The 12,394-nt window shown below is 42.4% G+C and overlaps 1 protein-coding gene across 1 annotated transcript in view; it reads left to right on the forward strand.

Moving 5' to 3' along the window:
• LOC127591403 (kelch domain-containing protein 8B-like) overlaps positions 1 to 7,390 on the forward strand; it is a 74,228-nt gene extending 66,838 nt beyond the window's left edge. The window contains exons 6-7 of the mRNA XM_052051549.1: positions 2,060 to 2,161; positions 5,627 to 7,390. Of these exons, the coding sequence (XP_051907509.1) occupies positions 2,060 to 2,161; positions 5,627 to 5,823 (299 nt within the window). The 3' untranslated portion in view covers positions 5,824 to 7,390. The remainder of the gene's footprint in view (positions 1 to 2,059; positions 2,162 to 5,626) is intronic.
• The last annotated feature ends 5,004 nt before the right edge of the window (positions 7,391 to 12,394 follow it).

The following is a 12,394-nucleotide window of genomic DNA, read 5'->3' on the forward strand; positions in this document are numbered from 1 at the left end:
TGGTACAAAGTGTATTTCTAGCAACCCCGCTGCTCTTGAACGTCCGCCCACAGCAGTGCTGGAGACGACTGAGTTGCAGTAATTGCTGTGTCAAGGATCATCTGCTGAATGAACGTCGGGTCTGGGTTCCCATGTGGTGCTGAACCACAAAGTAAAATATGGGGTGCCCGTGCTCCAGGAGTACTTTGGACACTCTCTCAATTCTCATAAGCGGTGCAAATTAGTGAATCGATCACAGGTTGATCAATAACATAGGTGGATTAATCCGCATTGCAGCAATTGTCCAATGCTGTGCATAAAAGCGTGTGTGTGTGTGTGTGGGGGGGGGGGGGGGGGGGGGTAGTAAAGTGCTTATCTAAATGATATTCCAAATTTATGATCTTATCATTGCAATTCATTCATTCATTCATCTTCCTAACCGCTTGATCCTCACTAGGGTCGCGGGGGGTGCTGGAGCCTATCCCAGCTGTCTCCGGGCAGTAGGCGGGGGACACCCTGAATCGGTTGCCAGCCAATCGCAGGGCACACAGAGACGAACAACCATCCACGCTCACACTCACACCTAGGGACAATTTAGAGTGTTCAATCAGCCTGCCATGCATATTTTTGGAATGTGGGAGGAAACCGGAGCACCCGGAGAAAACCCACGGGGAGAACATGCTCCACACAGGGAGGCCGGAGCTCGGAATCGAACCCGGTACCTCTGCACTGTGAAGCCGACGTGCTAACCACTGGACTACCGGGCCGCCCATCATTGCAATTATTTGTCTAAAATAAATTATTCTCATAATCACAACTTTATTCTTGTAAAATTCCAACTCTTGTCTCTTTGGATTACAGCTATTGTTTTCCATTTTGACAACATTATATTTTGTTGGGGCGGCCCAGTGACCAACTGGTTAGCGCGTCGACCTCACTGTGCAGAGGTACCAGGTTCGATTCCAGCTGCGGCTTTCCTGTGTGGAGTTTGCATGTTCTCCCTGGGCCTGCATGGGTTTTCCACGGGTACTCGGGTTTCCTCCCACATTCCAAAAACATGCATGGCAGGCTGATTGAACACTCAAAATTGTCCCAAGGTGTGAGTGTGAGCGCAGATCGTTGTTTGTCTATGTGTGCCCTGCGGTTGTCTGGTTCAGGGTGTCCCCCCACTTACTCCCCAAAGATAGCTGGGATAGTCTCCAGCACGTCCCACGACCCTTGTGAGGATAGAGCGGATCAGAAAATGGTTGGATGGATGGATATATTTTCGTTATCTGACTTTCCGCTAGGCTACGGCCGAATGGCTGATCTTTTGCTAGCAGCAAATATGTCAGAGAACTCATAGTGGCATCGCCCTTCCTTCCTCTGACTGCAACTGTCCAGCCACATCCGGTTATCTGTTCACATGATCGGCCTTTCCTCTCCAACGATGATCTTGGATAGCGATGCAAAGTAAATTTTGAGAAGCAGTCTAGAAATGTAAACAGAACTCAAATGGCTGAAAAAGTTGCTCTTTCTGCTAAAATATATCTTGCTGTTGTTGTTGTTAATGCTAATACAGTCACACACCGGGGATCTTGTGTTGTGTTCAAAACGTCACCATTTCATAGGAAGTCAGTATCCCCAGGCTGTAAGTGAGGCGTACATATAAGATAACAGATGAGCTCTCGCACCTTTTCCTAAATCCATCTGAAAAAAAAAGACAAGAATCTCGGAAAAAGTTTTGTGGCTGTCACATTCATTGGCTTCCGGGTCAATCAGCTCACAAACAAAACTACGTTCTGTTAGTTTGAGCAATTGCAAGTGTCTTATGCTTACTTGCTCTTTTCTGGTTCAGCAGAACACCTTTTAAAGATCGAAGCTTTTTTGTCATACCAAATTTGCACTGCAGGCTCCAAAAGTCAATTCATCGGTTCACCAAAGATCTTGTGTTGCTAATGTAAACCGAAGGGGCTCAAGCGCCCCGCCAAGGACAAGTGTTTGATCTAAAACCGTCTCACGATTTAATCTTTGAAATATGTTTGTTTGGTAAATGATGACTCGAGACTAATCTCTTTGTCCTCTTTCTCACCTTTGTCAGGCATCTGGATCAAACCCAGTCGAACGTCAAAGATGCGAGAGAAGAGGGCGGACTTTGTAGCAGGTTGCCTGGGTGGACGGGTCATTGCGGCTGGTGGTCTTGGTCAGTCCTTTTTGTTCTTTTTCACGTGCCACTACTGGTCCTTTTCAGTCTCATTTTCATTCTCAAAGGACACAAAAATGAAGTGATTTCAGAATGCATGTTAACTGTCACACCTCATATGGCCATACTGCACACTCCCAGAAAATAAAATGCATTGTTGTCACTCAGGGGTACAATAGCTGTCTTAGGGCAGTAGGTGGAGGACACCCTGAACTGATTGTCAGCCAATCGCAGGGCACACAGAGACAAAACAACCATTCAGGCTCACAATCACACCGAGGGACAATTTTGAGTGTTCAATCAGCCTACCATGCATGTGTTTGGCATGTGGAAGGAAACCCGAGTACCCGGAGAAAACCCACGCAGGCACGGGGAGAACATGCAGACTCCACATAGGAAGGCCGGGGCCGGAATTGAACCCTGCACCTCTGCACTTTGAGGTGGAAGTGCTAATCAGTCAACCACCGTGATCACTGATGACTTGACTTTGACTTTGACTTGACTTTCAACACTCCCGTTATATTTTTGATACATAATAATCCAAGAAATACCCTGAAAATATCTCGTCAAACTTACACAGTTCCCCTCACACACAGACACATTCGAAATTAAAATTAATTCCCCATCAACTTTCCATTTTCTCCTTGGGTGAGCAAAATGTGTTCAGGTAAATACAGGGTGAGCAACCGATACAATTAAGCTTTTTCTTCCCCTCACTGATGAGCTTATTATGCCGATATTGAATTGAATTTAACCCTTTCAGGGACAGCGGTCACCACAGTGGACATCTTATCATATTATCAGGTGTCAGGGTGCGTGAAAGGGTTAAATGCCTTTTTTTTATCCTTGCCCAAGTGTCTCTTTGTCGAGCAATTCCACATATACGCACATAATTGCACACACACACACATACACACTAATATTTTGTCGGGAGCGTTAAAAGTGCAACATAGTTGGGGAGAAATAAAAGATAACTGTGTTTTGTACATCTACATAATGAGTGCCCTGAGACACGGAAGACAAAAACAGAAACGCAGGAGTTGGATTTGACACCCTGAAATTGCCTGACTCTTCATTCTTTTAATCATTAAGACATTTGTGACAATTAATTTTCATCTCATCACTAATAACGTAGCGATTCATCCCTGACTTCGGTCCAGGCAGTGAAGGTTCAGTTCTCACCTAGTGATGGTGTGAAAGTGAGCATCAATGGCTGTTTGTCTCTATATGTGTCTTGTGATTGACTGGCAACCAGTCCAGAGTCTTCTTATTCCAAGTCAATTTAAGTCAACGTTGTTGTCAAATATGTTCTACTACTACTAAGCAAACAAGAAGCTGTAAAAACGAGATTGGCTCTCATCTCCTATCCCATGTAAATCCGCTTCAATTCCAAGCAGCGACTCCCATTTCCACATAAGCATCGGCGCTCTGCGCTGAGGCTCCTTTCTTCTCATCGTCGGCTCCACATGCAATCCATCCATCAAGCCGCAGACTGGATTCATTGTCTATAGCTGGTGTAGGCTCCAGGACTCTGTGATCCTGTCCCGACCACTGTGTGAGACCAGGTGTACCACCGGAAATGATCCATTTTCATTTAATTGGTCCAAAAAAATGATTTACATACTCCAAATAATCTGTCTTTATGTACAGTATCGATTCAAGTGACATATCGTGACAGGCTGAACAATGAAATGCTCTCTCCCGACAAGCGGCTTCTTCTGCTGGTGGGGACTCAGCCACTCGGCAGCAGGCCAAACACACTTTTGTGCTCAGATCGAATCTAACGGCATACTGTATAACCTGGGGCCAACGACGCACAGAATGCCCGTATGGGGTTCTCTTCCTGAAAAGCGAATATTTTATCGAACGTATCTTATTGTGATCATGTGTATGTCACCATAAATATTGCTCTTGAATTATCGCCCGGCCCTAATCTAAATGAAATACTAGGGCTGAATCGCTGTGTGTTTCTGATTAAAAAAAAAAAAAAAGACATCGGTCGAAAGAGATAAGAAAGGAAGATCGTTTGAGACAAGAAACCTTCGAGAGGAAAGAACCAAAATGAAAGTGGGATAGACTCAGATAAGAGGAGAGTTGGTAAAAGCGACTTCAGAAACAGATGAACAGATATGTGTGGTTAAGAAAACAAAATTGATGAAAAAAAAAGGTCTGGGGAGGAAAAGAATAAGATACCCCCAAAAAAATGAAAGTAGAATTAAAAATGAACTTGAGAAAGAGCAACAAAGGAAGGAACAGATGAGGGATGGGATTTACGCAAGGAGAAAAAGGGACCAGCTGGAGAATTGACATGACATCTGTGGGCCGACAAATCAAAGCGCTGACGACAAGCCTTTGAGCAACACTAAGAGAGCCTGTGTGTGTGTGGTGTGTGTGTGTTTTCATAAAAAGAACGAATCATCAAATAGCCTCATTTATGCCGTCATTTGGCACCATCACTATTGCACAACAAACCTCACCCTGTGATACGGGTCTCCATGGAAACGGACACAACGTGATCGTACTTCATGTACAATGACAGCTTTGCACCTGAGCCAAGAAGGGGCAAAAAAGGCGGAAAGTACGAAGTGAAGGGGAAAATGAGAACATTTCAGTGAAAATGCGATAATGTGTCATCTTGAAATTGGCTCTCTGTTTTTGTGCTTTCTTGGATTCACTCTTGCCAATGGGCCATCAAGTCAGGGGCATGTTTAGTGACTACTGTTTGACATTAAATTTGCCTTTAAATTTGCTCTCCTGCTAAAAAGGGGAGTCCAGAGTAATAAAGCGTTATGAGACCTTCCCAGTCCACTATTCCCCAATGTTTTTGCACTAAATTGCATCTGTGTTTTCTCTCCTTAATGTTTTATTCTTAAATTAGTAAGGGCCATTGGGGCTGGTTATTTGGATGTATGCATATCTATACACATACACATACACACACACACACACACACACACACACACACACACACACCCACACCGTATTTTCCACACTATAAGGTGCTTCAGAGTATCGGGCTCACCTTCAATTAATTTTAAAAAAGTTTTTATATACTGGGCGCATCGCATTATAAGGCGCATATAATAGATGCTACAGTAGTCGCTGAGGTTGTGTTATGCATCCACTAGATGGAGCTGCGCGAGAATACCCTACTATAGTTTTGTTTAAGAGCCCTGGCTGCGGTTGCATTGTGCATCCACCAGATGGAGCTATGCTAAAGTGAATACAAAACAATACAATACAATACAATACAATACAGCTTTATTTATAGAAATCTGGATATTGATTCATATTTAAGGCACATCGGATTGTAAGACGCACTGTCGGCTTTTGAGAAAATTGAATGCTTTTAGGTGTGCCTTATAGTGCAGAAAATACGGTAAATACACATCTCTAATCATGTGTTTTCATTGTCGATTTTTTTTTTTTCATTGTCTATTTTAATTGTGGTGTATGTCTTGGCAGGCAATGAGCCGTCACCGTTGGGCTCAGTCGAGAGCTACAACCCGGTCAAGCGACGTTGGGAGTATGTGGCGGCCATGCCCACCGCTCGCTGCTCGTCTGCTCTCCTCCAGACCACCGGCATGCTCTTCGTAATCGGAGGAGTGGCGCAGGGGCCGAGCAATGCCGTGGAAGCGCTGTGCTTACAGGAAACGGTGTGACGCGTGCGCCGAGAGCAATCCTCAAGACGGAGTAAAGCCGTACTGGCAAGGATAGTTTGTCGATTCTTGTGTGGGAAAGGCTGAAATGTGTGGCTTGGATGTGGAGACTATCATCCTCACATACTTCTCAAACTTCTTGTGCAACCGACGGATTCCTTTTGATGGTTTACATATTCGGCAAGCATTTTTAAAAAGAAAAAAAGGCATCTGGGGACATTTGCTGACAGTGCGGGACGAATAAATACAAGGACAGCTAAGATCGCTGCGACAGATAAGGAGATAAAACTGACAGCTTGTCTTCCTTGTGTATGTCAAAGGAAGATGGGGGGGCGAGCAAAAAATAGACAAACACTCATACACAGTATCTGAAGACACATGCCTTTGAACTACATTTTTCAGTATAAAAGCAGGGTACTTTTCTGGTTATTAAAGGAACATAGGGCCATATCTGTATTGAGACCCCCTGCTGCTGCATCGGCAATCTGACATTTTTTATGATTTTTTGTAATTTCGTTTTTTTTCCGTAACAACGTGGTTGTGGGACATTTTTTTGCTCTTGAGCTTTGTTACAGTGGTGTTTAAGAGTTTCTGTTCCTGACGACTTCCACAACCCTTGAAGGCAGTGACAGTGATGTGGTGTTTATTACCCTTGGGCAAGGCAAGTACTGTGACCCCCCCCCCCCCCATTTGAACCGACCCATTTTTGAGATGAGGGACCATAATTTGCTAACGTGAGCCTGAGCTCAAATGGACATTACAGTGGATCAAATTTAAAACAAGAAAAAGGTTCTATTCTGATATGTTATTTATATTAACACAGAACCTTCATATCTTGTAATGCACAATTCGAGTTAAGGTAAGCCTCCATCCACACCCACCCTCATCATTGTTAAATTTGAAATGAATCAGTGCTTGGCATTTCATGAAAAATTGTATGAAAAATTGTAATTGTAAAAAATTGTATGACACGTACACTTTCAGAACATCAGTTTCAGGCGTCTATACAGTATAAGCACTGTATCAATGTTTCCCAACCTTCATTGAGCCAAGGCACCCATTTTAATCTGTGGTACACCGCAAAACAAAAATGCCCCCCACCCCAAAAAAAACCCCATGAATATTGAAATAATGACCATCTTGCCTCACTTGACTCTAAAGTCATGTGAATTCTGCGTCTGTTTAATTGAACACAAAGCCGATATGAGGACGAATTGCCTGAAAGACAACAGTTGGGTCGGACCTTTCGCCATCCAATGGAAACGTATTTGATTCTCCTGCCTGCCACTATATGTCACTTGCATAGATAGATGAACATTTGTAATTGGTCAGGATTTTCAGACAAATTCAGTAAACTTGGGAAATGGCAGACATCACTCTGGTTCGGAATCACAACACTACATGCCCATATAAATGGATAATAATTTCATTGCCATTAGGCAACAATATTAAACACCAAAAAGCACACACAGACACCCCACCTTCGCCCGCCATACACACGCATACACATAAAATTGTCTCAACAATAGTTACCGAACATGTTTTAATCCAGGGGTGCCTAACCCGTCGATCGTAGGGAGAAATCGAAAAAAAAAAAAAGATTTGTGTCAATGTACGTGTTATTAATATATTTTTTGTGTTAGTTCACACTGCACCTAAGTGTTCTATTAGTTCAACTTTCACAAAAAATTAAAATGTAGATCACCTGTATGTCAACAGGAAGTTGTTAGCAGTCAGCAGTCTTGTCATTGCAGCTAGCGATCAGAGCCGATGAGATCAAACAAAACTCGTTCAAGTTTTGTTTGATCGTCAGTCATTTCTTTGCACTGAACATGCTGCCGAAGTGCGTCCAATGCCCCCGCGTCAGATCCCCCTCTAAGGTAGGCTGCGATCGGCCATTTCACAAACTCAGTCTTGTCTCCTATCGAGTTTATTTCTCTGTTGCGTCCATGCCTGGGTCCTTGATGGCTGTTGCTCATCATGGCACGGCAGTGTGCATGCAGGCGTGTAACGGGTCGATCGCCGCAGGTTGGTTCCTTGAAAAGTCGATCTTCGGTGAAAAACTTTAGACATCCCTTGTTAATCCAGGGCCTGAAATAATTCCTTGCTCGTTGCTTTCCATAATCTTTTTGATTAGCTGTGAGTTACTCAAAATGTAAATATAATTAAATGTATTCGTTTAGAGAGCATTAGGTTGGTGGAAAGTTCACGTGTTGGGCGCAGAAAGAATATAGGTACTGTACTTCAGTTTTGAAGTAAATGTAGTCATTTGCTCATGGACGATGAAATACAGTCAAACCTCAGTTTTCGTCCATAATCCGATCCAGAAGGCTGTTCGAAAACCGAAACCACGCTCTTTAAAAAAAAAAATGTTTATTGAACACGTCAGCTCACAATGGAAAGCGACACGAGGAAGCGTCACTTCCTCGTCTACCTGAGGAAACGTCATTTCCTCGTGTAAGGAAGGCGAGAGAAGTCATGTGGTGCATTCAAGTGCACTCAGTTTGTTCGAGAACCGAAATTTGTTCGTCAGCCGAGGCTTTTTTTTTGGTGTTAACTTTTCTTTTGATAGCGGCGCGGACACCCGCAGCGGCTCCTCTTGTTTTATGTTGAGAGGGAAGAAATTTAATCTGTGCTGTATGTTATACATACAGTACATTTGACAATAACGTTTATCCAATCCAATAAAAAACTCAAAATTTTTGGTTGAAAACCGAGACGTTCAAAAACCGAGGTTTGACTGTACTTGAAATTCTGTGTTTTTATTTGACTTATTTGATCATGAGGAGCAAAATGATTGATCGACAATGACACAGTGATGTTATCTGTCACGCTGTTGTACAATTTGTTGTTGTTTTTTTTTGTAGACACTCAATCATTGCGTTTCCTCCATCCACCGCCGCAGTTTAACGAATGAAAGCACCACCGTGTATTTATTACCTCAGCTTGACATCAAGCACATTTCGGATTGAATAGATAAATCGTCTCAAGGTGATGTAAACTGGGCAGCCTTTTGAAGCATGATATTGAATTGAAAGTAGCAAGAGAAAACACCTGCGGGCATATCATTGTTTGATCTTTGTCGGCTAGGCCATAGGCTCACTCTTCTTCACTTGTACCCGCCAGATTTGTCTTCAGCAAATGCAATTGTGCCAAAAGTATGCAACACTCTGGCAGAATTTATGATTTGGAGACCACTTTCAGGTAATACAAAATTGTTTCTTCGACTCATTCTTAATGTTTGGGTGAAGCTATCAATGAGCAAACAATTTGGTTTGCACTGACAAGTTGACAAGCTGATGGGCAATCAGCCTCCAGTGCCTTCAAATTCTTGGACTACCTTGCATAAAGAGCACTTTTAGTTTTTTTTTAAGGAAGCCGAGGAAGCTCCAGGATCAATCCGGACCCAATCATAGGCCCAAGTAGGTCCCAAGCGCAACTTTAGTGCTAATGAATGCAAATTTCTCCATTGCGAGACGAATACGGGTCACCTTATCATATATTTCCTCATCTTATCCGTGCAAATTTAGCCCGAGTATTTTTTGAGTGGCATTCATCCTGCCCCATATTTTTGGAACTCATTCATCCCCGAGACCAAGTGATCCACAACAGTGTTTCACAGTTGGAATGGTGCAATTTCAATCATCAGCCTTGTTGGATCTTCTGCAAATGTATCGTTTATGGTTATGGCTTTAAGATTCATGTTGGTGTAATAACCTTCAGATGTTTTGAGGTTTGTTTCGGCGTTGTGCTGTACTGGCTGCTTTGTGGCATTCTTGTAGTAATTGCGTTGTGGTGATTCAACTTATGGAGCCCATTTTTCATCAGAGGCCTCCTTATTGTTCACCTTGAGCCAGAGAGTACTGTATCTCAGCTCAAGTGAGTAGGAGCACTGTAAATTTTCATTCTGAAACGGGGTCGGACGGGATGGGGCGGGAGTGAAAGGTTTTACTGTGAACTATTGAAGAAATGTTCAATAGGAGCACCACCTGTGACACGACACATTTTGCCATTTTGCCTTTGACTTTTGCGTGCTGTGTCGAAATCAATTATCCAGTTGATGTGTTTTTGTATTGAATTTCCTTGAAAATTCATGTTACACACTTGACTATTGACTGGGTTCTAGCAAATTCAAACACAGTTGTGTCCAACCTTTTTTATCTTGTCACCTCGAGCCCTTTTATCCTCCCAAGAAAACCCCCTCAATCGTACGGCTTGAGGGTGACCTACAAATGTAGACGCGACTGATTATTTTATCTTTTGTCTGCTTAATTTTAACATTTAACTCGCAGACATTATCTTCTTTTTCAACTGAAGCTAAACATAAAAATATTAAATGTGGCATTGAAAATAAATATTTAAACCTCCTTGGACCCCGAACTCTTGCATGACTGTACTGTCCACGTACATTCAGCGAATGAGTTACAATTGTGAAATGCTTTGCATAGCACTATCTAGAATAGCAACAGTAGAAGTCACTTCACCGTGCTTCCCTAAATTAGAACCTCAATTAAATTGTCATTATTTGACAAAGAAAACAAAGAATTCTTTTTTTACTTGATGAAACGTCCTTATATGTGGACGCCAGGCCCTTATAGTCCAAAATTTAACCGTATAGTCTTCAAAGCCAGAGACGTCATGTCCACAAACGTGGACACACAGGCCCCTCCTAATTTAAAATAGATGAAATAAAAATAATATAAACAAAATGTCTGAAGTCCAATTTCACGAAATCAAAAACATGAGCAAAGACAAAAAACAAATACTTACAAAGCGAGAGGCTAAAGTGCAAAAATGTCAAATGACGATACCGAAAGGTCTAGAAAACAACACTTGAGCAAGAGCAGCAACAAGGTCAATAATCCGACGCAGACTTGGCGCTTGGGAAGTCCTTAAATACGTGGCTTAACATGATGATCAAATTGGCAGCAGGTGTGCATGCTGGAGGACAAGCCCTCTACTGCCACCTACTGGAAAATCAAGAACAGGATCATGACATTGGGAATCATTCATTCATTCATTCATGCTAATAAAAATGCTAATAGACGAAATTGGCTGAATGTAGCTCGTAAGAGAAGCAAACACAAACTTCCAGTTCACTTTGACTGCGCACGAGGTTTATTCGAGAGCCACTTTCAAAACAAATGCAGATGAAAGAAAACAATTAATTAAACAAGGTCAATTTATCTAAATTAAAATAAGATTCAATATTCCGATGACAGAAATATGCTTCAGATGTTTGGCCCAGCTGCAAACACAACGACAGAGCCGATGCATCATTTAGTTACGGTTCATTTGATGCATCCAAGTGACTACTGTAATTAAAGAAAAAAAAATCTGATCACAGAATAATAAATTCAAACAAAGCCGTCAATACATAGAAGAAGTGAAAGAAACACGCTCGAGTCGAGAGAAAGATCAGCAAAGGACCAGAAACACAAGCGTGCCCGCGTACGCTTTTCCTTGGCAGGTTGCAGTATAAATTTCCGAGCCATCTCGTTATCTCATTTGCGGGAGCATATGACGCTGGTGCCAGTCGACAGTTGGTTATTTTTGGTGTTCGCCATTTGATTGTGTCGGGTGCAGGTCACGCAGCGCAATGAGAGCACGCATACGCACAGAATGGATGTTCACCATGACGCGAATTCATTTTCCACAGTTCTGATAACACGGTTTGATCTAGGAAACAACTCAAGGGGGGAAAAAGGCCTTATAAGTTCTCAAGTCAAACGTTGCATTTTGGGGGGGTTGGAGTGCTTTGATATTGCATAGGACTGTTTTATCATGCTGAAAAAGGAAAAAATAACACAGACTGAATACATTTTCCGTGTAGGTCCATACAGGGATTTGCAATTGTGAGACAGACGTGGGAGGTTGTCAGGCTGATCCATTGTGTCAGTTTTGTAAGCACACTGCTGTTTGTGCTCATGTTTCTGGAGAAAAAAAAAATCAATTGTTAGGGTGTATAATGTCATTGCCTAATTTCAGTTTGTGTTTTTTTTTTCTGTACCGAAAAAAAATATCCCTCGAAAGGAATCTTATCTACTGCTTTGCTCCTTTTTTGGGGGGGGGACATCATGTCTGTCACTCACCTCACTGATCCATAGTGGCTCATGGATCTGTTTCGCGATACGCACCAGGTTCTCGTCAAATTAGAATTGGACTGGCGCCACCTCTCACAGAGAGCATGATTCAGAGTGGGTCGAAGCCAATTTGAAAACACCTTCCGCTCACCTGCCAACTGTCAATCATCTCGGTTTTATAGGGGCGAAGACTCAAAAAAAAAAATGAAACATATCAAACAAAGCAAACACGAGCAACAAGCAGTTAGCTGATGCGCCGTCTGTGAAAATGGAGCCCACAAGTTTGCACTACATGGTTCTCAGCCTTTGCACGTGTTCAGCAATCATCTTCAAACGTGTCTTAAGAAACAAATGTATGAGTTCCCTTCAGGGGTTTTATGACAAATTATTTATAGACAACTTAGATCAAGTTTACCGAGCATTATCCATCTTTTTTTTTTTTATAAATATAAATTTTTGCCTTTGTTTGAGTAGCATTACTGTACATGTAC

This window comes from Hippocampus zosterae, chromosome 2 (assembly GCF_025434085.1).
Source record: "Hippocampus zosterae strain Florida chromosome 2, ASM2543408v3, whole genome shotgun sequence".
Lineage (NCBI taxonomy): Eukaryota > Metazoa > Chordata > Actinopteri > Syngnathiformes > Syngnathidae > Hippocampus > Hippocampus zosterae.